Here is a 23,935-nt window from a genome sequence, read left to right on the forward strand (position 1 = left end):
TGGTTATTATTGTATTTCCATGTTCATGCTATAATTGTATTAACTGGAAACCGTAATACATGTGTGAATACATAGACCACAACATGTCCCTAGTAAGCCTCTAGTTGACTAGCTCGTTGATCAATAGATGGTTATGGTTTCCTGACCATGGACATTGGATGTCATTGATAACGGGATCACATCATTAGGAGAATGATGTGATGGACAAGACCCGATCCTAAGCATAGCACAAGATCGTGTAGTTCGTTTGCTAAGAGCTTTTCTAATGTCAAGTATCATTTCCTTAGACCATGAGATTGTGCAACTCCCGAATACCGTAGGAATGCTTTGGGTGTACCAAACGTCACAACGTAACTGGGTGGCTATAAAGGTGCACTACAGGTATCTCCGAAAGTGTCTGTTGGGTTGGCACGAATCGAGACTGGGATTTGTCACTCCGTATGACGGAGAGGTATCTCTGGGCCCACTCGGTAATGCATCATCATAATGAGCTCAATGTGACTAATGAGTTAGCCACGGGATCATGCGTTACGGAACGAGTAAAGATACTTGCCGGTAACGAGATTGAACAAGGTATAGGGATACCGACGATCGAATCTCGGGCAAGTAACATACCGATAGACAAAGGGAATTGTATACGGGGCTGATTGAATCCCCGACATCGTGGTTCATCCGATGAGATCATCGTGGAACATGTGGGAGCCAACATGGGTATCCAGATCCCGCTGTTGGTTATTGGCCGGAGAACGTCTCGGTCATGTCTGCATGGTTCCCGAACCCGTAGGGTCTACACACTTAAGGTTCGGTGACGCTAGAGTTGTTATGGGAAATAGTATGTGGTTACCGAAGGTTGTTCGGAGTCCCGGATGAGATCCCGGACATGACGAGGATCTCCGGAATGGTCTGGAGGTGAAGATCGGTATATTGGACGAAGGGTATTGGAGTCCGGAATTGTTCCGGGGGTACCAGGCTATGGCCAGCATGTCCGAAAGGGGTTTCGGAGGCCTCGGCAAGCGTTGGGGGGCCTTATGGGCCAAGGGGAAGGGGCAAACCAGCCCACTAAGGGACTGTGCGCCCCTCCCAACCCCTCTCACGTAACCAGGAGAGGTGGGGGCGCCACCCCTAGGGCAGCCGCCCCTCCCGGCTTGGGGGGCAAGTTTCCTAGGGGGTGGGGCGCCCAAACCCATCTAGGGTTTCCCCTGGCCGCCGCCTCCTCCTCTAGATCCATCTAGAGGGGCCGGCCCCCTCTCCCCTTCTCCCTATATATAGTGAGGGGTGGGAGGGCAGCCACAGCCCTTGCCTGGCGCAGCCCTCTCCTCCTCCGTAGTGCTTAGCGAAGCTCTGCCGGAGAACCACGAGCTCCATTGCCACCATGCCGTCGTGCTGCTGGAGTTCTCCCTCAACTTCTCCTCTCCCCTTGCTGGATCAAGAAGGAGGAGACGTCCCCGGGCTGTACGTGTGTTGAACGCGGAGGCGCCGTCCGTTCGGCGCTAGATCGGATCTTCCGCGATTTGAATCGCCGCGAGTACGACTCCATCAACCGCGTTCTTGTAACGCTTCTGCTTAGCGATCTTCAACTTATGAAGATGCACTCCCTCTCTCTCGTTGCTAGCATCTCCTAGATTGATCTTGGTGACATGTAGGAAAATTTTGAATTATTGCTACGTTCCCCAACACGTAGATTATGCTATCTTGAGAGAAGCCACTAGTGAAACCTATGGCCCCCGGGTCTATTTTCCATCATATAAGTTTCCGATCTATTTTATTTTGCAATCTTTACTTTCCAATCTGTATCATAAAAATACCAAAAATATTTATCTTATTATCTCTATCAGATCTCACTTTTGCAAGTGGCCGTGAAGGGATTGACAACCCCTTTATCGCGTTGGTTGCAAGGTTCTTATTTGTTTGTGCAGGTACAAGGCGACTTGCGTGTAACCTCCTACTGGATTGATACCTTGGTTCTCAAAAACTGAGGGAAATACTTACATTACTTTGCTGCATCACCCTTTCCTCTTCAAGGGAAAACCAACGCATGCTCAAGAGGTAGCATAGACCTACGGGTCCGTAGGCAGTAGCTAGATGGCTTCCTCTCTCTCTTTTGATTCTCAATACAATGGTCTCTTGGGTATCTATTTGATGTTAACTCTTTTTTGCGGTGTGTTTGTTGGGATCCGATGAAATTTGAGTTTATGATCAGATCTATTTATCCATGAAAGTTATTTGAGTTTTGATCACTTATATGCATGATTATTTATAGCATCGTATTTCTTCTTCGAATCTTTGGTTTAGTTAGGCCGGCTAGATCGATTTTTCTTGCCATGGGAAGAGATGCTTTGTAATGGGTTCAATCGTGCAGTGTTCTTTCCCAGTGACAGAAGGGGCAGCAAGACACGTATTGATCATTGCTATTAAGGTAACAAGATGGGGTCTATTCCTACATGAATAGATCCTGTCTACATCATGTCATCGTTCTTATTGCATTACTCCATTTCTCCATGAACTTAATACACTAGATGCATGCTGGAAAGCGGTCGATGTGTGGAGTAATAGTAGTAGATGTAGGCAGGAGTTGGTCTACTAATCTTGGACGTGATGCCTATATATTGATCATTGCCTAGATATCGTCATAATTATTTGAAGTTCTATCAATTGCCCAACAGTAATTTGTTTACCCACCGTGTGCTATTTCTCAAGAGAAGCCACTAGTGAAATCTACGGCCCCGGGTCTATTCTTTATCATATTTGCTTCCCGACCTATTATTTGCTTTGAGATCTATTTTTATTTCCTTTTGTTTTCAGATCTATTAATCCAAAAACCCAAAAATACTTTGCTGCACTTTTTATTTGCATCTTTTATTTCGCGTTTATTCGAGATCTATTTATCCAATCTATCACAATTTTATCCCGTCAACTTGCCAATTTCCTACACCGTTACCCGTAAGAGGGATTGACAACCCCTCATAAGCGTCGGGTTGCAAGTATTTGTTCTTTGTGTGCAGGTACCATTTACATAGTGTTGCTTGGTTCTCCTACTGGATTGATACCTTGGTTTCATAACTGAGGGAAATACCTACCGTAGTTGTGCTGCATCATCCCTTCCTCTTTGGGGAAATACCAACGTAGTTCAAGCCGCATCATTCATCCACCCCAACCGGCTCGGGTGTGGCGGCCTCCTCGGGGTCCTGTTCATCCAGCGGCAACGGCCTACTACCACGAGGTCCTGTTCATCCAACCCCCTTCAGGAACTGTTCATCCATAGCCAACCAATAGGCTCGACTCACCATGTCTCGACTAGTTCTATGTACCGCGTGCACGGAGCAACTGTCACTGTTCATCGAGAGGCAACCCAACACCGGCTGGCTACGTCTCATACGGGGCTCGATCGGCTTCAGCAAAGTAGCAGCAGTAATCGATCGCTCCGGTTCAGTTAGCAGCAGCATCGAAGGAATCGCTCGGGTTTAGTCAGCAGCGAATGAATCGCTCGGGTTCAGTTAACAGCCAAGGGATCGATCGATCGCTTGGGTTCAGTAACCTAGCTAGTGCGATCGCCTGAGTTCACTTAGAGCCCAACGCCTCACACACGTGCGCGTACGAGAGAGAAACGCGCAAACCACCATGCATCGCTCGGCCCCAGCCACCCACCGTAACCGGGAACTCCCCGATATTTTCCTCGCCCTCGCTTCTACCACGATTTTTCCGTCATGGACGGCCCAAAGAATGTCATGCAGGTGCGTCATGGATGAAAAGCCCATTTTTTGTCATATAAGTAGGAGCCCATCACATCTATGATGATACGTGGTTTTGTCATAATTATCGTCATAGAAGTGTCATAAGCATGACAGAAAAACTTTTTGTTCGGGCCAAAATGTCACGGATGTGTCTTTTTTCTAGTGACTACTAGGCATGATATGAATATGTAGTTTCAACTTCATGATATTCAATTCATTCAACAATTTACTCATAGGATATGAGTGAGGCACAAGAGTAAATAACAAACTACTCCAAAAAGATAAAAGTGACGATCAAGCGAGTAGCTAAGTAAATGGGTAGCTATTTGAGGACTCACTCTTATTTAAAAACTTTCAGATATAAATATTTTATTAAAACAGCAAGAAAAAAATAAAATGGCATTCCAAGAATAGCACACATCACGTGAAGAAGCAAAAACTTAGGCTCAACCGAGGCTAAACGATAATTGTTGATGAAGAAAGGTGGGATGCCTACCGGGGCATCCCCAAGCTTAGACGCTTGAGACTTCTTGAAATATTATCTTGGGATGCCTTGGGAATCCCCAATCTTGAGCTTTTGTGTCTCCTTAATTCCTTCTATATCACGGTTTTCCTAAATCTTAAAAACTTCATCCACACAAAACTCAACAAGAACTCATGAGATAAGTTAGTATAAATCAATGCAATAACTTTATTATTCTCTATTGTAGCAAATCACTAAAATTATTATTTAACATTGCATACTAAATGCCTCTGCATATTTAATACTCCTATCCTCAAATGTAATCATTAAACAAGCAAACATATGCAAACAATGCAAACATAACAGCAATCTCCCAAAACAGGACAGTCTGTAAAGAATGCAAGAAGATACATACTTCTTTAACTCCAAAAATTCTGAAAATTTACCACAGTGTAGAAAATTTGTCATAGCTTATTGTGCAAAAAAATCAACATTTTATCACATTATGAATTTTCTCAAGAATTCACGCACTAGCGTGCAACTTACTGTTTTCAAACAGCCACATATAGACTTGCAAAATAAGCATGGCAAAGGCTATACTTGACATTTTTATTGAAGTAAAAGATAAAAAACATTATTATAAATAAATGCAAGAAAATCCTAACAAAATAAAATGATGCTCCAAGCAAAATGCATATCATGTGACGAATGAAAATATAGCTCCAAGTGAGGTTACCGATAATGTTGAAGACAAAAGAGGGGATGCCTTCCGGGGCATCCCCAAGCTTAGTTGATTGGATCTTCCTTGAATATTACCTTGGGGTGCCTTGGGTATCCCCAAGCTTATAGTTTTTCCACTCCCTATTCTCCTCATATCGATATCTCACCCAAAAGTTGAAAACTTCAATCACACAAAACTTAACGGAACTTCGTGAGATAGGTTAGTATGATAAAGAAAAATCATTCACTTTGGTACTGTCAAAGACAAGATTCATAATTGTTCTCACACAATTCCTACTATACCTTATCATTTCCACAATTTATATGCATTGAAAACAGAATATGTCAAAAACAGAACAGTCTATATTGATCTGGACAATGACCATACTTCTGTAATTCCAAAAATTCTGAAAAATTAGGACAACATAGGCAATTTGTATATAAATCATCTGTAAAACATTCAGATTAAAATCACGTTCTAGTGAATTTTAAAAATTCCTGGACTGAGCGCAAAACTTTCTATTTTTGCACAAAATCAAGTCAACTATCATCCACACTATCCCAAAGGCTTTACTTGGTACTTTATTGAAACAAAAGCTATAAAACATGATTACTACAGTAGCTTAATCATGTGAACACACAAAAACGGTAGGTATAAGTGTTGGGTTGTCTCCCAACAAGCGCTTTTCTTTAATGCCTTTTTAGCTAGGCATGATGATTTCAATGATGCTCACATAAAAGTAAAGGATTGAAACATAACGGGAGCATCATGAATCACATGACAAGCACATTTAAGCCTAACATGCTTCCTATGCATAGGGATTTTGTGAGAAAATAATTTATGGGAACAAGAATCAACTAGCATAGGAAGGCAAAACAAGCATGACTTCAAAACTTTCAACACATAGAGAGGAAACTTGATGTTGTTGAAATATATATGAGCACATCTTCCCCTCTCATAATAATTTTCAGTAGGATCATGTATGAATTCAACAATGTAGCTATCACATAAAACATTCTTTTCATGATCCACAAGCATAGAAATTTTATTACTCTCCACATAGGCCGTTTATTCTCATGAATACTAGTGGGAGCAAATTCAACAAAATAACTATCATAAGACACTTGATTCACATAATCAATTTGAGCATGACAAGTTTCATGGATATCATTACTCTTTATAGCATACATGTCATCACAATAATCATCATAGATAGCAACTTTTTTATCATAGTCACTTGAAACCTCTTCCAAAATAGTGGATTCATCACTAAATAAAGTTATGACCAATCCAAATCCACTTTCATAATTATTAGAATAGGATTCAACACCCTCCAAAATAGTGGGATCATCATTACCTAGAGTTGACACTCTTCCAAACCCAGTTTCATCAATATAATCATCATAAATAGGAGGCATGCTTTCATCATAATAAAATTTCTCATCAAAACTTGGGGGACTAAAAATATCATCATCAAACATAGCATCCCCAAGCTTATGGCTTTGCATATCATTAGCATCATGGATATTCAAAAGAGTTCATACTAACAACATTGCAATCATGCTCGTCATTCAAAGTTTTTATGCCAAACATTTTATTGAATTCTTCTTCTATCAGTTGAGCACAATTTTCCTTTCCATCATTTTCAAGAAAGACATGATAAAGACGAATAATATGAGGCCACCTCAACTCCATTTTTTGTAGTTTCCTTTTTATAAACCAAACTAGTGATAAAACAATAAAAATAAAAGATTCAATCGCAAGATCTAAAGATATACCTTCAAGCACTCACCTCCCGGGCAACGGCGCCAGAAAAGAGCTTGATGTCTACTACTCAACTAGTTCTTGTAGACTCGTGTTGGGCCTCCAAGCACAGAGTTTTGTAGGACAGTAGCAATTTTCCCTCAAGTGGATGACCTAAGGTCTATCAATCCATGGGAGGCGTAGTTGAAGATGGTCTCTCTCAAACAACTCTGTAACCAAATAACAAAGAGTCTCTTGTGTCCCCAACTTACCAAATACAATGGTAATTTGTATAGGTGCACTAGTTCGGCGAAGAGATGGTGATACAAGTGTAGTAATGATAGTAGATATTGATTTTTGTAATAGGAACAATAAAAAACAGCAAGGTAACAAGTAACAAAAGTGAGCACAAATGGTATTGCAATGCTTGAAAATGAGGCCTAGGGTCCGTACTTTCGCTAGTGCAATATCTCAACAATGCTAATATAATTGGATCATATAACCATCCCTCAATGTGCGATGAAGAATAACTTCAAAGTTCTTATCTAGCGGAGAACATAAGAAGAAATTGTTTGTAGGGTACGAAACCACCTCAAAGTTATCCTTTCTGATCGATCTACCCAAGAGTTCGTATTAAAATAACACCAAGTTATCCTTTCCGATCGATCTATCTAAGAGTTTGTACTAAAATAACACCATATGATACACATCAAACAACTCTAATGTCACCTAGATACTCCAATGTCACCACGAGTATCTGTGAGTTGATTATACAATATGCATCAAATAATTTCATATTCATAATACTCAATCCAACACAAAGAACCTCAAAGATTGCCCCAAGATTTCTACGGAGAAACAAAGACGAGAACGTGCATCAACCCCTATGCATAGATTACCCCAATGTCACCTCGGGAATCTGCGAGTTGAGTGCCAAAACGCACATCAAGTGAATCAATATGATACCCCATTGTCAGCACGGGTATTCATAGCAAGACATACATCAAGTGTCTTTAAATCCATAAAAGTATTCAATCCGGTAATAACAAAATCTCAAACGGAAAAATCAATTCATCACAACAAGATACAGAGGGGAAAACACCATATGATCCAACTATATTAACAAAGCTCGCAATACATCAAGATCGTGCCAACTCAAGAACACGAGAGAGAGAGATTAAACACATAGCTACTGGTACAAACCCTCAGCCCCGAGGGTGGACTACTCCCTCCTCATCATGGTGGCCGTCGGGATGATGAAGATGGCCACCGGTGATGATTTCCCCCTCTGGTAGGGTGCCGAAATAGGGTCTAGATTGGTTTTTCATGGCTGCAGAGGCTTCTGTATTTATAGTATTTTTTGGCGTTGGTTTAATGTGAAGATGGGCTTCGAGGGGCCCACCACCCACCAGGGCACGCCAGGGGGGCTGGCGCGCCCTCGTGTCTTGTGGGCAACAGGCCCCCCCCCCTCTGGTGGTTCTTTGCTCCATTATTTCCCTTTTCTTCCAAAAAAATCGTCAAAAAGTTTCGTCCAATTCCGAGAGGATGGTGGTGGTGGTGGTGATGGTGGCCATGTGCATGATGGTGGCGGTGGCGAGCACATTGTTTGAGTTCGTGCATGCCATTGGATGGCCTCGATCCACAACATAACACATGCTATATCTGTGGTGATTTCGGATCAAACTTTGTGTTTGAAATGATGCCTCTTGGATGAACTATGAATGTTTTAATTTGAAAATCGCGAACAATGAAACTATATGCTTGTTAATGATTATATTATACATGTTTTAATTTGAATGTTTTATGGTATATATTGTGATGTGTTTGAATTTCACGCGGCTAGGACAAAAGCTTATGCAATTTTTTTTACTCTATTATTGTATAAGTTTAGGGGATCACTAGGTTCGGCCACCTATAAAAAAGTAAAAATTGCTCCATTAATTTTACTCCACCAATTTTCCTCCTTTCCATTTACATTAATGGCGCCATTACGTTTCGTTTTCATTACCTCTCACAGGAACCAAACGGAAAAACTTTGTTTTTGCCACTCTAGCTTTTGACCACGTTGCTTTTGCCACTCTAAAATTTGACATTTCACTTTTGCCACTCTTAGTTTTTGACAATACATCACAATTGCAATTCCATGGCAAAAGCAATAATTTTAGAGTGGCAATTGTGATGCATTGTCAAAATTTAGTGAAATGAAAAATTATTGCTTTTGCCACGAAATGACATTTGTGATGTATTGTCAAAAGCTAAGAGTGGCAAAAGTGATATGTCAAATTTTAGAATGGCATAAGTAAAGTGGGCAAAAAACTAGAGTGGCAAAAACAAAGTTCCGGAACCAAACACGCCCTACCGACTATTAGAAGTATAATTATGTTAAGGGAAACGGTTGTAGCCGGCGGACCGGCCGAAGCTTCGGCCGGTCACGCGCGGGTCGTTCGATGATTAGCGATCGAACCGCCTGTTTAGCCACGTCTTCCACACAGGGGATCAAACGCGTGGCTGTTGGGGCCCGCGCACCGCCCGCGACCTTATCCCTTCGCTTCCATATCCACTCGCATCTCCCTCCCCATCCACCCACAGCCGGGGGCGCGGTCGTCGCCATGGCCGCCGGCAACTGGATGCGCCTCATTTTGAATCGTGTGCGGATCACCCGCACCGGATGCATCCCTCTCCATGGCCGCCCACAGCCAGGGGCTTGCTCGTCGCCTTGTCCGCGGCAACTGGACGCGCGCCCTCTCCATGGCAACCGCAGCCAGAGCTTCGCTAGTCGCCATGACTAACCTGCAATCAGCCGCGGCGGCGACGAGTTTGTGCTGGAGCTCAGGGTTGCTGGAACCAGGTTATTTTTTTGCTGGATCCACCCACTTTTTTTGCTACAACCCCTTTCTTTTTTGCTACCATCCCCATTCGATTTGATGAACTCTTTTCCTTTTTGCTGGAACCGGTGTCCCGATTTGCGGGAAGCATTTGGTGGACGTGCTGCAAGGTTGACAGCTCGCCGGAGGAAGCTGCATCTAGCGGCGAGGAGGGCTGCATCCAACGTCGTTCAAACGCCGGGAGTTGCAACCATGTACGCCGGAGCTACAACCGGTGACCGGGGGTGTTGCAAGAGGGAGTGGCCGTTTTTGCTGATGCGTCTTTTTTTGGTGAACCAATTTTTTTTGCTGGAACCGATGAATTTCTTTGCTGGAATAGATATAATTTTTTGCTTCATCGGCTGCAGAGCTCTCAAATGTTTCCTGTCATTTTTGCTAGAAGCGTTGTTCGATTTTGCTGGAAGCGTTGTTCGTTTTTGCTTCAACCGACCACCGGAGTTCTGTAGGTACGATGCATGTCGATGGAGGCCAGCAGAGACGGCGACGCCTGCGCCGAGCTCGACGACGGGGACAAAAGGGGGTGGGGGACCAGACGCTGCAACCGCGGGAGCGGGAGGGGGGAGCGGCGAGCTCACCGGGAGCGCACGCACAACGGTGGAAGGAGGATTGGCTGGGTGGGGGCGTTTTTTCTGGAAGCTTTGACCGAAGGAAGAACGAGTCGAGGGTAGAGTTGCCAGATCGGACGGTTCCGGCTCGCTACATTGGGCGGTTGGCGTTCGACCGGCCCAAGTTGGGCCGGTGCGCCGGCGCAGATCACCGCCCTTATGTTAAGTTAGATATTAGGAGTTAGAGATGTGATAGGTTTAAACCATGTATGACTTGTCCTATACTCCAAATCTCTCTCCCTCATATTATATTCTATAAATACCCCTACAAGGGTCAGATTAATAGAACAACATATTCACATACCCATTCTATACTTTCCACACCGACGACGGTCAAACCGGCGAACACACGGTCTGACAGGTGAAAACCTGGACCGTCTGGCTCACCGGTTCCACAACCGGCCCTGTTTTTTAAACTAAGCGTGAAACATTCCTCGGTCATTGACATGGTGCACGATTTTTGTAACTAAAAAGAAGTCTAAACCATGATGTAAGAAAATCTCGAATGGCATAGCGGATCGGCTCATTAGGTGGCAGCCACCTATGCTGAGATACGCGGCTGCGAGCAAGCTCACCAAACGAATAATAAATCAAGCGACGCGCTTACCATCCATCATCGTCGCTTCTTCTCCTCCTCGCCCACATTCTTGCAGCCTCATTCATCGCAAGAATTGCAGCTCCCAAGCAGCACCATCGCCACGCTTGATCCGACCCCGCGCAGCAATGCGGGACCTGTCCTGCTTCGGCGACGGCTCTGTCGCAGTCTCTGCCGCGTCGGCGGCCTCTGTCTCCGGCCGCGGCTGCACGCTCGACCGCTCGCTGCAGGCGGCGACCACCAGCGTGTACAACGCGTCTCTGTCCTCCGGCAAGGGGATCCTCATCCGGGTCACGTGGAGCCGGAGCACCGTCGGAGCCCCGGGGCTCACCGTCGCCTTCGACAACGAAGGTCTCCTCTCGCTGTCGTCGTCGAGGATCGCCACCCAGCAGCACGTGCTGCGGAAGAAACGCGGAAGCAGGTCCATCGTCACCGATTCCGGCACGGCCGTCGGCGTCCATTGGGACGTCACGGCGGCCGAGTACTCCTCCTCCCCGGAGCCCTCCGGCGGCGACTACTACCTCGCGGTCGTCGCAGACGCCGAGCTCGCCCTCCTCCTCGGCGCGGGCGACCTATCCCGCCGATTCGCCTCCGCTCCTGCCGCCGCCACCGGGCACCTCGTGAGCCGGCGCGAGCAGCTGCGCTGCGGCGACGCCGAGGCCACGGCCGCGCACGCCACCCGGTGCAGGTTCCGCGAGGGCGGGGAGGAGCACGAGGTGGCGGTGCGCGCGTGCGGCGGCAGGGGCGGGGTGGAGGGAGAGGTGCGCGTCAGCATCGACGGAGAGGAGGTGGCGGGGGTGCGGCGAGTTGGGTGGGGATTCCGCGGCAACCGCGCGGTCCTGCTGGCCGACGGGGAGGTGGTTGACGTCATGTGGGATGTGCACGACTGGTGGTTTGGCCGCCGCGGCGGCGGCGCCGGGGCGCAGTTCATGGTGAGGTCGAGGGCGGAGGAGGGGAGACTGTGGATGGCCGACCAGCCGTCGGCAGCGCCGCCCGGCGGCTTCTTCTTGCATGTGCAGTGCTACCGGCGTTGATGGTTGACTTCCTTGCAACAACCATTTCATTTCATGATTTTCTATATTGAGTTGCTCATTCTATCAATGTACCTCGTTCATGAAATACGTGTAGATATTGTTCATTACCATAGCCAACACCGAGAGTTTGAAACAAACATAGGGTCTCAACTTTTACAAACAAACCAGTCAAATGAAAACTCACATATAATCAATCTATTTCATGAATAAAAATTGTACTATAAATACATCAGCTGCACATAATAAAGCGCAACCAGTGTAGATTTTTATTGTTGTTGGCAAAAACAGTGTAGATTAAAAGTGCAACTGCAGAGCAAAATACAAGAATAGAGTGGTCGTGTAAATAGCAATCAAATGTACATGATTGTACATAACAAAATACAATAGCTGCACGTTTTTAGAAATTAGCAGCTTATTTAACTTATAAACCTTGAAGAACCGCTAGGCAGGATGAAGCCAGCCACGTCGCCTTTAAATACTCGTGCCACCGCCTGTAAATTCCTTGTCCCGCCAAGGGCATTTTAGTCATTTCACCTTTTGGTATAAATCCCAGCAGCTCCCGTGCAATGTAGAACCCTAGCCGCCTCCCCATCTGCTGCCCCGCCCGACCCACTCACCCCGCCGCTCCGCCCGTCCCGCTCGCCCCCTTCCCAGCCGCTCGCCCCGCCCGTCCCGCTCGCCTCCCCCTCCTCGTCGCCCCCCTCCTTCTCCTCCCATCGCCGCCCCTCCTCCTTCGCCCCTCCCCCACCCCCTCCCCCCCTCCCCAGCATCTCATCCGCCCCGGGTGCGGGGGCGAGCTGCTGCACCCACTCCCCTCCTCCAACTCCCCCACCCCTCCTCCAATGGAGAGAGGCGTCGTGCCTATTGCCAGGACGGGACATGGGGGTGGAGGCGAGGGAGAGAGCGGGTGTTGCTGAAGAAGCTAGGGAGGCAAGACGAGGGCGGCGTGGCGTTCCGTGGCCGCGGTGGCCGGAGGGGCGGCTCCACGTCGCGGTGTATGAGGTGCCTAGAGGAGGATGTCGCGGCAGGTTAAACTCCTCTCCCGTTGTAGAGCAGTCCGCAGTGTCGTCACCGTCGTCCTTGCCTTCGAGCCATCCGTGACGCCGTCGCCGTCGCCTAGAGGACGCCGGTAGGAAGCAGCAGCTCGCCGTTTCCTTGGTCCCCGCTGACGCCAAGCGAGAAGAGAAGGTGAGATCGAATTCGTCTGATCTTTCTTTTTCCCTGTCCCTCCCATGAATTTTCCCGGATCTTGGTGAGCTCCTCAACCACCAGATTTTGCGTGTTCTGTGAATCCAATCCTTCCGCCTGCAGGGGGTGCTTTGGGGTTTCTGTAGGGACGAGGAGAGGATTTGTGATGCGCATCGCCGCCCCTCACTCTTTCTCTCGACTCAATCTCATTTTTTTCTTCTAAACAGTCAAATTACCAGTTAGTTTAACTGTACTGAGCGACCAAGAAAAATGTGCAGGCTTCTCTTTGTATCCCATGCACGTGTGCTGTAGTTGTAGCAAGAAAATTCTTCGGATTTCCCTGGCAATCTGTCAGTTTAGCTTCAGGCATTCCTTTGTATCATTCAGACTTATAGTAATTTTCTTACTTTCTGTGGGCACGTGTACTGTAGGTGTAGTAAATTGGACAAGCTACACCGCTAATGTCGGGTGTATGGAGCTCAGGAAGGCTATCTGCAACAAGCTTCAGGGTACGTGCACACGGATGCATTTCTTATTTTCAGAATATCCATATTGAATAAGTAGTCTAATTGACTTCTTTGTTGCTCGGTTATCGATATGCAGAGGATAATGGTCTAACCTATAGCCCAGATCATGTGCTAGCGACCAATGGGGCTAAGCAATGCACTACACACGCTGTTCTTGATGTTCTCTCATGTGGTGATGAGGTAAAGTTATCATCTTTGTATATCACAATTTTTTAGGATAAACACTTTTCATTCTAGATTAGATAATACCATGAAAATAGCAGCACCAAGTGTTTATCCTGTAGTCCTTTTTGTTGTTCCATGTTCTTAAAATTTAGCAAACTGCTTCATTTTCTTTTAAACTGCAATTTTTGTTTGGGTCTTCCATGCTTTGTCATTAACTCATGATGTGGATGATGCAGCGCCATGGATTAGTTCCTGCTGTAGGAGAGAGAGAAGATGAGAGGGAGAGAGAGAAGGAAGGAGAGGAGGGAGAAAGAGAGAGGAAAGAGTAGCTGGAGGTGCGTCGACCGACGTCGGCATGTGCGGGCAAGGTTGGGCGGGACCGGGCGGTTGGCTGCGGCTCCGTGGTTTCAGATGGGGCACCGTGGGGAGCCAAGGAGGCGGCTTGGCCCAGCCATGGCGTTGGTGCTGCGGAGCGCCGCCTCGCGCTACTTCGTCGTCGACACTGCGGGCTTCGCCACCGCCTACGCGATGCCGCCCCAGGGGGATCAGCAGCAGCCCCCCTCGCTGTAGGGGCCCAGCCAGCAGGTCGGGGCCAAGCTGGGGCCCTGCGCCGAGTGCAGCGCCACCGGCACCAAGAAGTGCTCCGGGTGCAAGCGCATGCATATTGGTGCGCCCCCATCCCCCGCCCTCGTCCCCCTCCCTATTTCTTGGTATGACATGGTTGTGTGCGTCATGATCTTGCATTGCCGCCGAGTCCCTGCGGAATCGTGGCGCCCCCTTTCTGTAATTCGTTGCTTGATGCGTGCAATTGTGCCGGGATCCTCCACCGTTCTTGTCCCTACCCCCGGTGTCCATGAATGTTGATTGTGATTTCTGTCGTTTCTTGGATGCTTTGGGAAATTGGGTCTTACCTTACCCCTGTTGTCCATTATTGCAAAATTGTGATTTTGCTCTTGCTTCTTGGATGCTTGGGTAATTCGGTGTTAGGTTCAGTGATTTTAGTGGTTCTTGAGGATCCAAGACATACATAGTAGATGGGAACCTCTGTTCTTGTGAGGTTATTGAGTGGTGATCATGCGGTTTGGTGTTCTCGTGAGATAAGTGCCTTCTTGCGGGCCCCTTGCATCTTATTTGTGCGATTTGCTGCCTCGTCTTCTGCTATGCGTTTGCTCATTGTGTTTGTTCCTAGGTGAGCCTCTCTTTTTTTCCCATGCTCTTGACCTGCTCGATAAAATGCTTGTGTGGCTGCAAGCTATTTTCTGCCTTGGGTTAGATTCCTTTTGGTTTTTTGACAAACATGTGAATTACTCCTGAGTGAAAAAATGGAAGAGAAGAGGAGAGGAGGAATTACTTCGTATGTTTACGCAGCATGAAATTTCTAAAGTTAGTTTACAACTTTTTAGTCAATTTTGGTTGTCTTGTAAAGTAAAAAAAACAAGTAAATAATTTGCATATTCGCTAAGTAAATTGGTATTCTGTTCGTTGGGTCCATCTAATCACTTTCTCGTGCATCCAGGTCGGCACTGCTGTTGTCACCGGGCAGAATGGCCGACTGGCCATGGGCAGGCTCGGAGCCCTCTGCGAGCAGGTAACTGAATTTTCTGACCAAGGAGCTTTCTAAACCTGTAAAAAAATCATTCTGACAGCTGCTGACCGGTAAATATGTGGAACTGTTTCAGGTGAAGAAGCTTAATTTCCAAGGGTATGAGGTGATTCTGTTCGCCTCCGGCGCCGTTGGCATCGGGAGGCAGAGGATCAAGTACCGAAAGCTCATCAACAGCCATGTTGCAGAGAGTTTTTTCTCACAGCAGTTTACTGACGGGCATTGCCTCTGGTTATCGTCACTGCTTGTGTGCTGATAATTCTCCTTGCTTGAAGTTTTGCCGATCTGCAGAACCCACAGTTGGACCTGGATGGGAAGGCCTGCGCTGCCGTCGGCCAGAGTGGCCTCATGGCTATCTACGATACACTGTTTAGCCAAGTGGGTTTGCTAACTGTTGTTCTTTCTTTTGTTGTTGTTGTTGTTGAGGTTAACGGTTTCTGACATCAAACTTACCTTACCGCAGCTTGATGTGACATTGTCTTAGCTTCTTGTTATAGATCGTGATTTCCGGGATCCAAGTTTTGGGCTCCAGCTTCATGAGACTGAATTTTGTTCAAGGTAAAACCAGCCAAGCCGAAGATTGCTACAATCCTAATTTCTTTTGCAATATATAGTTGAGAGGACTCGCCCCTGCTACTGTCACTATGGTTGCTATTGCCGATTATAAAAATTATATTCTTCTATGCTTTAGTGAAGTTGGGAGGAAAGTGTTGTGGAAAGGCAGAAGCTTTTGTAGTTGTGTTGTTCTTAATAATGGCATTGAAGGCCCAAAAACATAGATTTGGATAGGTTTTATCTATGTAAAAACACAAAAGAAGAGCTGCATGATATTTATTTCTCCTGGAGTTTCTTCTTATCAAATAATTCAAATCTAATTTACACTTCATAAAATATTACATGTCAGACTCTGAAACTTGTTGAAAACAATGTTTGTTTGGTTGTCGAAAAACAAAGCAGTTTTCTGAACCCTGCTACTATCACTATGGTTGTTATTTTCATTTTTGTTGCATAACAGTTCTCTCATGGTGTTTCTATTAGCTGCGAGGAACGTTGGGCTAGCTTTTGTCTTGAGTCTCTTAGGTGTTATTGAGAGGTTGTACTTGCCAGTGAGCTAAATGGCCCGTTGGAACAATGTGACTGCTTGTTTGACCTTTTAAAATGGTTTGGTGGTGCAGATAAGTTTGGTCACAGCCCATTGGATTTAGATTTTAGGAGCCGTGTGAAACAATTTCTTAGGTAGGTTTTCTTTTTCTTAGGCATGCATATAGGTAGCATGGGAAACAATTTCTCGAATAGGTTTATTTGTTTGTTATTATATTTGGATACTTATTTTCTGATTTTTTTAGGTTCTCTGTATAACATGGTAAAGTTGCTGGTATGATTTTGGAAGCAACACTGATTTTTTTCTGTCAACTTTGTGTACAGGCTAGCAGTGAAAATTTTATTTGTAAAATATGGCGATCCCTATAGTGGTATTTCTGAAGCTTCGCTATGCTTGCTTTCCCACCAACAAGCAGTAATCCAATCACTGGTGCACCAGGTACTATATCATGTGAGAAAATCGAACTGCTCATTAATAAGACAGGATTTTCGCTCACATTTATCATGCTTCGCCACTCACAAATAAATACTTGGGCAATTGCTTTGTTTTATATTGCGAGCCTTAATTTGCGGTGGTAGTAGCATTTGCGTTTATTTGAAAACCAGCACTGAATCACCATTATGCCTTACAGTTACAGTGGCTCTTTTTTATATTGTATTTGCTGTTAATATGGTATCTTCTAAACTATGTTACATAATTTTCAGTTGTGTTTATACTACATTCTTTTATAAATTTACAGCAGCCATCCACCAAGACGATGCTGACAGCCAAAGAAAGCTCCTTCCCCACCGCTGACAGCCGAAACCGCTCTTGTGCTCATCAATGTCCCTTTCACCTCTCTAACCTCTGTGTTGACTCCGTCTGGTTCTAGGCCAATTAAGGTTTTTTTTGTTTTGTTTTTGCTTCCATTCTGTTTGATTTAAGTGTGGTGGTCAGATCCTCTTCAGATGTCCAGTTGAGACACCTACCCATTTCTTCTCTCTTTTTTCTCTTGAGAGGAGAGGAGAGGATGCTAACTAGCGAAGTACTATACTACTACATTTCAAACCATAATAAGGTCCTTCGGTAAAAACAAAACAAGATTTGCAGCGTCGCAGTAGCAAAATTCCAGCATCCACTAGCCACACAAAAAAGTATGAGAGGAATTCAAGGATTAGTTTATTATTAACCTATGTAGTGTATGCACTGGTAGTTGATGGAGTTTCAAGCAACAAGCATGGAGCACCTTCCTCTTTCTATCATGTCACTTACCTGATAATTTGGTAATTCTCTCTGTAATGTCATTCATATACCTGATAAAGCCAATTTCTTTGGGGCTCTCTGTCATTCATATGTTCAGTGATGCAATCTGAATTATTATGTAGAGGTTACTCCAGTCCTCACTATTCTTCTATTTGTCTCTGTTTAGTGTTTTACTTTTTTATCAGCGGCATAATAGATAACCATATCTACATTTGTCTCTATTTTCTGTCAGGTTAGTCAATGTATAGGACTGCGCTTTTGTGTGTCCTTTCCTTCAAGCTGTTCAGGAGAAGAGAGGAGCGAGGCCTCGATCCAGACTCAGGAGGAGGAGAAGACGAGGAGCAACACCTATTTTTATTGTCCGTCAAGCCCCATTATACTTTGCGGTTCCAGCCACCTGATCACTAACCTGAATGAGTAAGTAGACCATTATATATGATGGTCTTGCTTCCTTTTGTGATCATGTATCTATGTTTGATCCGGTGAGAAAAGGCGGCTTCCAAGCAGAGGATGCGGCAGTGTTGGCCACGTTTGGTTTTTATAAGCTAATAATCTATCCCTTCCTATCTACTTCCTTTGTGTACCACGTTGTAACTAATCATCTATGTACCAATAGTAAAAACTTGGGTGTCTGAATATTCTCACAATAGTTGTCTCCCTCTCGCCCTTTGCGCCATTGGCGCAACGAGTCATCTAGTGTATATTAAATGAACAACTGCGCATCAAATTAAATCGGTTGATATTACACAAATTTTTGATCAACTGATTATAAGAGCTTTCTCGGTCTTTTTTTTTTGCAAAGAACTTTTTCAATCCTCTTAAGGTAAAGCAAACCTGAAAATTGCTAACTAGCATCCCCGGGCCCTACATGTTATCCTCACGAAAAAGGACATGACCTGGTTATATGTGTATTCTGCGATGTTACCGGAGTAAAATCAAAACAAAGAAAGTATGAAATGTATACACTAACACATATATACGCATGGTGATGAGAGAGTGTATTTTTAGTTAATTATCATTACAATTATCTGGGCTGAAGAGATGATGGCTCACAGAAAGCTAATCCACATCTTTGCAACTGATCCCTGATACAATCAAATTAAAATGTGACGCTTACATTGGCTCAGGGAAATTCATTCCGAGATCAAGCAGAAATGTTTTCATTCTCCGCCACGATGCTGTCAAGTAATGACTCGCATGCATCTTCCAGCAGGTCCAGTACCTGAAAATCATTGCCCAAAGAATGTTTAGAGCAAACCTTTTTTTTTCTAGAACTCGCAGGAGAGATCGGGATAGACCAAACTTGACATGGGAGGAGTCCATAAAGAGAGACCTAAAGAACTAGAATATCACCAAAGAACTAGCCATGGACAGACGTGCATGGAAGTTAGTCATCCACGTGTCAGAACCATGACTAGGTTTCGAGATTTTATGGGTTTCAACTCTAGCCTACCCCAACTTCTCTGGGACTGAAAGGCTTTGTTGTTGTTGTTGTTGTTGTTGTTGTTGCAGCTGCTGCTGCTAGAACACACAGGAGACCTGCATATCACTCCATTAAGAAAACCGCGTGATCCTGGCTAGCTTGTAAAATAATTACTGCACCTATATCTAAATGGTTTCAAGTAGGAACTTCTCATGGTGGCCATCTGCAAACTGAAGAAAGAAATGCCACAAGGAAATCAAGGAAGAGGGGCAAACAAATGTTTTTTATATTGGTCTCGCTTTCTTAATGTATTGAAATAAGCATCTTCACGCTTTACTATATTCAACTTACAAGTAGGTGCACATAATACCTGGATATTATGTCCAGTGCAGTAGCTTAAGCTGCATCTTCCTTTCAAAGATGATTCACTTAAATGTTCTTTAGACAGAATACCGCAATTTCATTAGAACCAAGGGGCGGCTAAATTGCTGGACAGGAAGTCCAGTACTTGATATATGCTGAAGGTGTGAATGCCAGCATGTTGGAGATGAGTTTGGCGGCTCATGGCAGTCAGCTGTCGACGCCACCCCACCATCACATAAAAAGGGCTCATCCTCGGTGACCATGCTCACTGTATGGTGGAACACATGGAAGCAGCTGAATGCTGCTGCTAGTCCGCCGCTCTGCTGCACACAGTCAGCACAGAGGCGCATTTGTGGGGCACATCAGGTGCGTCCTGGCTTCAGGTGTCACTAACACCAGAGCTTACTAGTAGCTTAGTGCTTATGTGTGGCACGTGAGTGTGTTGTAAGCGCCTATTTAATGGCCTGATAGTCAATATACCAAGTTTTTGTTGCAAACCCCGAGACATCATAACTACGGAGGATAACCAAAGATCAAAAGGTCTGGTTGAAAATTATATTGCTTCACCGGACCCAGGGAAATTGCCAAAGCATTTGACGATTGACACATTGGAATATAAAGAACTAGTAAATAAAATCCTAGATAGGAAGTGAGTCGGCCTCAAAATAAATGAGTTGTTTGTTGTAGAATATTACTTTCGTAGGACTTGAACTTAACTTGATTAGCTATATTGAATTTCTAGAAATACATAGACAGGCTCATGAACAGTACGGTCATTAGCCACTAAGATGGTGGTTTAACATAGGGGCTGTGCCTGACTAATGCTAGCTACTATGCTTATGTGCATTCATGCACATATCAAGGCTAATGCCAGTTGGGGATAATTATAAACTAAAAAGGGACTGAAAAATCAAGTGCAGACTCATGATACTGACGAGCAAGCGCATGGTGTCCTTGGCTCACCTTTTCAAATCCCTTAGCGCCTCCATAGTAAGGATCTGGAACTTCAGACTCCGTATGCCGCTTGCAATAGGAGCACATCAGCTTAACCTAGTAAGGATACCACAAACAAATCAATATGTGAATTTCGAGTCATGAATAACAGCATCACCAGATATATTGTGCTGACCACTTAAAACCCACAATGTTCGTCAGATAGTCAAATACAAGCAAAAGATAACCAACTTACTCCCTCCGTCCCAAAATAAGTGACTCAACTTTCTACTAACTTTGTACTAAAGTTAGTAGAAAGTTGAGTCACTTATTTTGGGACGGAGGGAGTACTTTGTAAAATAGCTAAGAAAAAAAGATCTAGGCAACACATCATGCGTTATCAGACAACTAAATTATCTATTGCCTAAACAATTTATCCAACATCTATGCGGCTATCCCCATTACAGAGCAAAGAGAGTGACTAGTAAACAAAATCTCAACTGTAGACATATTTAACCAGGCAAGCTCCTGGAAAAAAAATAAGCAAACATCATTGGGAGCAACAAGCATGCAAGGCATTGTTTAAATGAAATCAAGGCTAAGGGATTTCCAGAAATATCAAGTTGGTGATTAGCAGCGAAATAAATTATAATGTTCCCATTCATTCACTTTTTATATTACATTTAAAGAAAGAAGGTATGGACACACCATATCATCAATTCATTGTGGTCAAGGACTATAAACATTAACAGTACAAATGGCCATACAATTATGTAGATCAAGGATGGACATGCAAAATGTCAAGGTTGCACAATAAAAATAAAGCCTATAAACCTAACCTTCTTGGGCCCACTATCTAGGAGGGTCTCCTTGTGTTGCCATCTGTCAAATGAACTCAAAATGTCTTCTGCGTAATGGTCAAAATATAAGTGCATTAAGCGGCAATACATCAACAAAGGTCCTCAGGTTGTGAGACACAAATGAAGGGAGCTGAGAGATAACCATAATTTTGCCTGTCCATTGCAAGGATAAGATCAAAATTTCGGAAATCTGAGGGTTTGATAGGCCTGGATATTGAGGTCACCTCAATCCCCCGCTTCTTGGAAGTTGATATCATCCTTGAGTCGGCCTTATTTCCCTGGATTCATGTGATGCATCGTCAATTCTTATGCCGTCACTGAACTGATTGACTGTACACATGAGAAAGGTAACTAGGTAAGTGTAGAATATAACCTCATGATAACCTATGGTACCAGCAGAGTCTATCTGAAACTTGGACTCAAGTCCGCGCTTGCTGACGAGGTTCCGGAAGACGGCCTCAGCTGCAGGACTCCTACAAATGTTCCCTGAACATACATCATACATCAAGCACAGGAAATTAGATAATATAGTGCATGTATGCATAACAACTAAATGCTTTAAGCCAAAGTAAGGTGGTGTAATGAAACTATCTTCAATCGCACAAAGATAAACGATAGTTGATGTATGTACACTTATTAAGCATGCTCACGCACACATACTAACAAAATCAGAAAGCAAACATTAACATCTCTAACATAGAGACAAGATGAACCCCTAAAAAAAACATAGAGACAAGATGGAATCACATGATGTGATTGCACACTTGCACCTACCAAGTCGAGCGGTCGCCGCATGCTGTGACACCAAAATGATGAGAACAAGACAACAGGGAGACAAACTGAAACAAATGGGACGTCAGGACGGTAATCATGGAAACAAGAAATCCGATTCTCATGTGATGTGCACCCAGGCTCTTGTACACGCACGATGCGAACGCAGTACACGGATGCTCACACGCACAAGCATTCGTAAGCAGCGAGACCAGACGGGTATTCAAGCAAGCTACTCGAATCAGTTGGGGTGATGCGGACGCCCGCCCAGGGGTGGGGATTGAGTAGGGTTCGCGGGATTTACCGAGGCAGACGAAGAGGACAGCGAAGGGCTTCCGGCTGGCCTCGGCCGGCGCCGGAGTACTCGCCTCCACGGCCATCTCTTCCGCTTCTGCTTCCGCCGGCGACGCCACGAATAGGGGCCGCGGAGGGTTCGCGAAATGGTCGCGAGAGTGAATCTGGCGGAGACTCGTCACAGTGCGGCCGTGCACGTGGCGATTGGTGGCTGCCACAAGTGGATGAGTAGTGCGCCTCCTAACCGGGTCACGCGCTGTCGGGTTCGGAGCCAAGGACGAGTACGCGGCGGCGGTGGAGGTCGACGCGACGGTTGCAGCGACCATGGCCGGACGGCGAGCTAAGGTTCGTGGATTTGTGAAGCGAGTGAGCGAGTGGCTCGCGTCGCGCCGGCTCTCGTCTCGGCCGGTAGCGCTAGAGACAAGCGCGGTATGCGAAGCTTCTCTTCCTGTTTTTTTCTCTTTTTTTGCTTCCTCTTTTATCTTGCTTCCGCCGTTTTAAATATACTCTTCTCTTTTTAAACAGTACAAACAGTAGTATGAACTCGGGTCGGGTGAACAGTAAAATAAAAATAAAATAAATTTAAAACATTCTAAATTTTTTGGTGTGAAACATTGACAAATGTTTTGATAGCTTTAAAATTTTCATCACCATATGACATTTCATGAAAAATATGGCAAAAAAACATAATCGATGCTGCCATGTCTTTCACGAATATCGTTTCATGATGAAATTTCCCAAGCTATCAAAACATTTGTCAATATTTCATATAAAAAATCAGAATTTTTTATTTTTTTATTATTGTTGATTTTACTGTTCACCCAAACTCACATGAGCTCGGATTAGAACAACCACTTTGGCACGTGCATATACATACTCCTATGAGCACATATGAGATACTGAGCCGGCGCAATATTTTGGGATTGACGAAGTCATCACGGACGCCTTCATAGTCACCGAGAACGTCTCCTCTCACTGAACGCACATCGCCAAAAGACCTAAAGTAAATTCCGAAAAATACGACCAGTAGTGCAAGTCTAGGACATGAACTCTAATGGCTTGATTCCACCCCAAGAACCTAACCATTTGAGCTAATCTTAGTTCGCTGCATTTGGAATAATAGTGAGTTTGCATGTGCTCTCATCCATTTTCATCATGTTCACTCTCTCTCCGAAAGCGCTCTCCTGCTCCCAAATGAAAATGCACCTAGGTGAACAGTACATTCCAGAAAATGGCAAAAATAACTGAAAATATTTTGAATTTTTTTTAGCAAACGTTCTTGAGTGTTCTTCCTACAAATAATTTTTCATGAAGATATCACATTCATAGAACTTTGGGTATAAAAAACAAAACATGAGGCCCAAAATGCTTCAAAGATGACCTTTTTAGAGTACTAATTTTGTTTGTTTGTTCTGTGCACATTAAATGTTATCTCTTAGCGAAACTGCATGGAATTAGAACATTTGTACATGTGTGTTGTGAAGACATAGATTTTCCAAATATATTTATTTTAGTCCGTATTCCTCGTCTTCTCTCTCGGTCCTCTTTGTCGTGGCCAATATTTTATGTCCATCAACTTCTCCAACACCAGTATTTTTATGTTCATGTCCTAGTGTTGTTCATGTGTTCATCATTATCCAAGATGAGGACGCACTACTCGCACTAGTCACCATAAGTTGAGGTTCAT

General features: G+C 44.6%; 2 protein-coding genes across 3 annotated transcripts; one reads left to right on the top strand and one right to left on the bottom strand.

The window, feature by feature from the left end:
• The first annotated feature begins 10,443 nt into the window (after nucleotides 1-10,443).
• LOC109741008 (uncharacterized) lies at nucleotides 10,444-18,760 on the top strand. Of its 2 annotated transcripts, XM_045231773.2 has the most exons (9): nucleotides 10,444-11,779; nucleotides 13,397-13,474; nucleotides 13,569-13,672; nucleotides 13,894-14,324; nucleotides 15,174-15,245; nucleotides 15,337-15,638; nucleotides 15,724-15,818; nucleotides 16,686-16,800; nucleotides 17,102-18,760. In XM_045231773.2, the coding sequence occupies exon 1, from the start codon at nucleotides 10,692-10,694 to the stop codon at nucleotides 11,775-11,777; it is 1,086 nt and encodes a 361-aa protein (XP_045087708.1). In that variant the 5' UTR covers nucleotides 10,444-10,691; the 3' UTR covers nucleotides 11,778-11,779; nucleotides 13,397-13,474; nucleotides 13,569-13,672; nucleotides 13,894-14,324; nucleotides 15,174-15,245; nucleotides 15,337-15,638; nucleotides 15,724-15,818; nucleotides 16,686-16,800; nucleotides 17,102-18,760. The 2 variants fall into 2 exon arrangements, with proteins under 2 accessions (XP_045087708.1, XP_045087709.1); XM_045231774.2 differs by lacking the exon at nucleotides 13,894-14,324.
• Nucleotides 18,566-22,734, bottom strand: LOC109741000 (uncharacterized). Its single transcript, XM_020300075.4, has 6 exons — nucleotides 22,259-22,734; nucleotides 21,557-21,669; nucleotides 21,326-21,461; nucleotides 21,163-21,230; nucleotides 20,354-20,440; nucleotides 18,566-18,826 (listed from the first exon to the last, which is right to left on the bottom strand). Exons 1-6 carry the CDS (start codon nucleotides 22,572-22,574, stop codon nucleotides 18,749-18,751), a joined length of 798 nt encoding a protein of 265 aa, XP_020155664.1. The 5' UTR covers nucleotides 22,575-22,734; the 3' UTR covers nucleotides 18,566-18,748.
• Between the last annotated feature and the right edge of the window lie 1,201 nt (nucleotides 22,735-23,935).

Source organism: Aegilops tauschii, chromosome 7 (genome assembly GCF_002575655.3).
Source record: "Aegilops tauschii subsp. strangulata cultivar AL8/78 chromosome 7, Aet v6.0, whole genome shotgun sequence".
NCBI lineage: Eukaryota > Viridiplantae > Streptophyta > Magnoliopsida > Poales > Poaceae > Aegilops > Aegilops tauschii.

What these genes read in the sequence shown, in the direction of transcription:
- LOC109741008 (XM_045231773.2), top strand. Translation starts at nt 10,692, where the DNA reads ATGCTGAGATACGCGGCTGCGAGCAAGCTCACCAAACGAATAATAAAT.
- LOC109741000 (XM_020300075.4), bottom strand. Translation starts at nt 22,574, where the DNA reads ATGGTCGCTGCAACCGTCGCGTCGACCTCCACCGCCGCCGCGTACTCG. An exon ending in TGTCCTCTTCGTCTGCCTCG is followed by an intron (nt 21,670 to 22,258) that starts GTAAATCCCGCG and finishes ATGTATGTTCAG; the next exon opens with GGAACATTTGTAGGAGTCCT. An exon ending in GCGCTAAGGGATTTGAAAAG is followed by an intron (nt 18,827 to 20,353) that starts GTGAGCCAAGGA and finishes AATGATTTTCAG; the next exon opens with GTACTGGACCTGCTGGAAGA.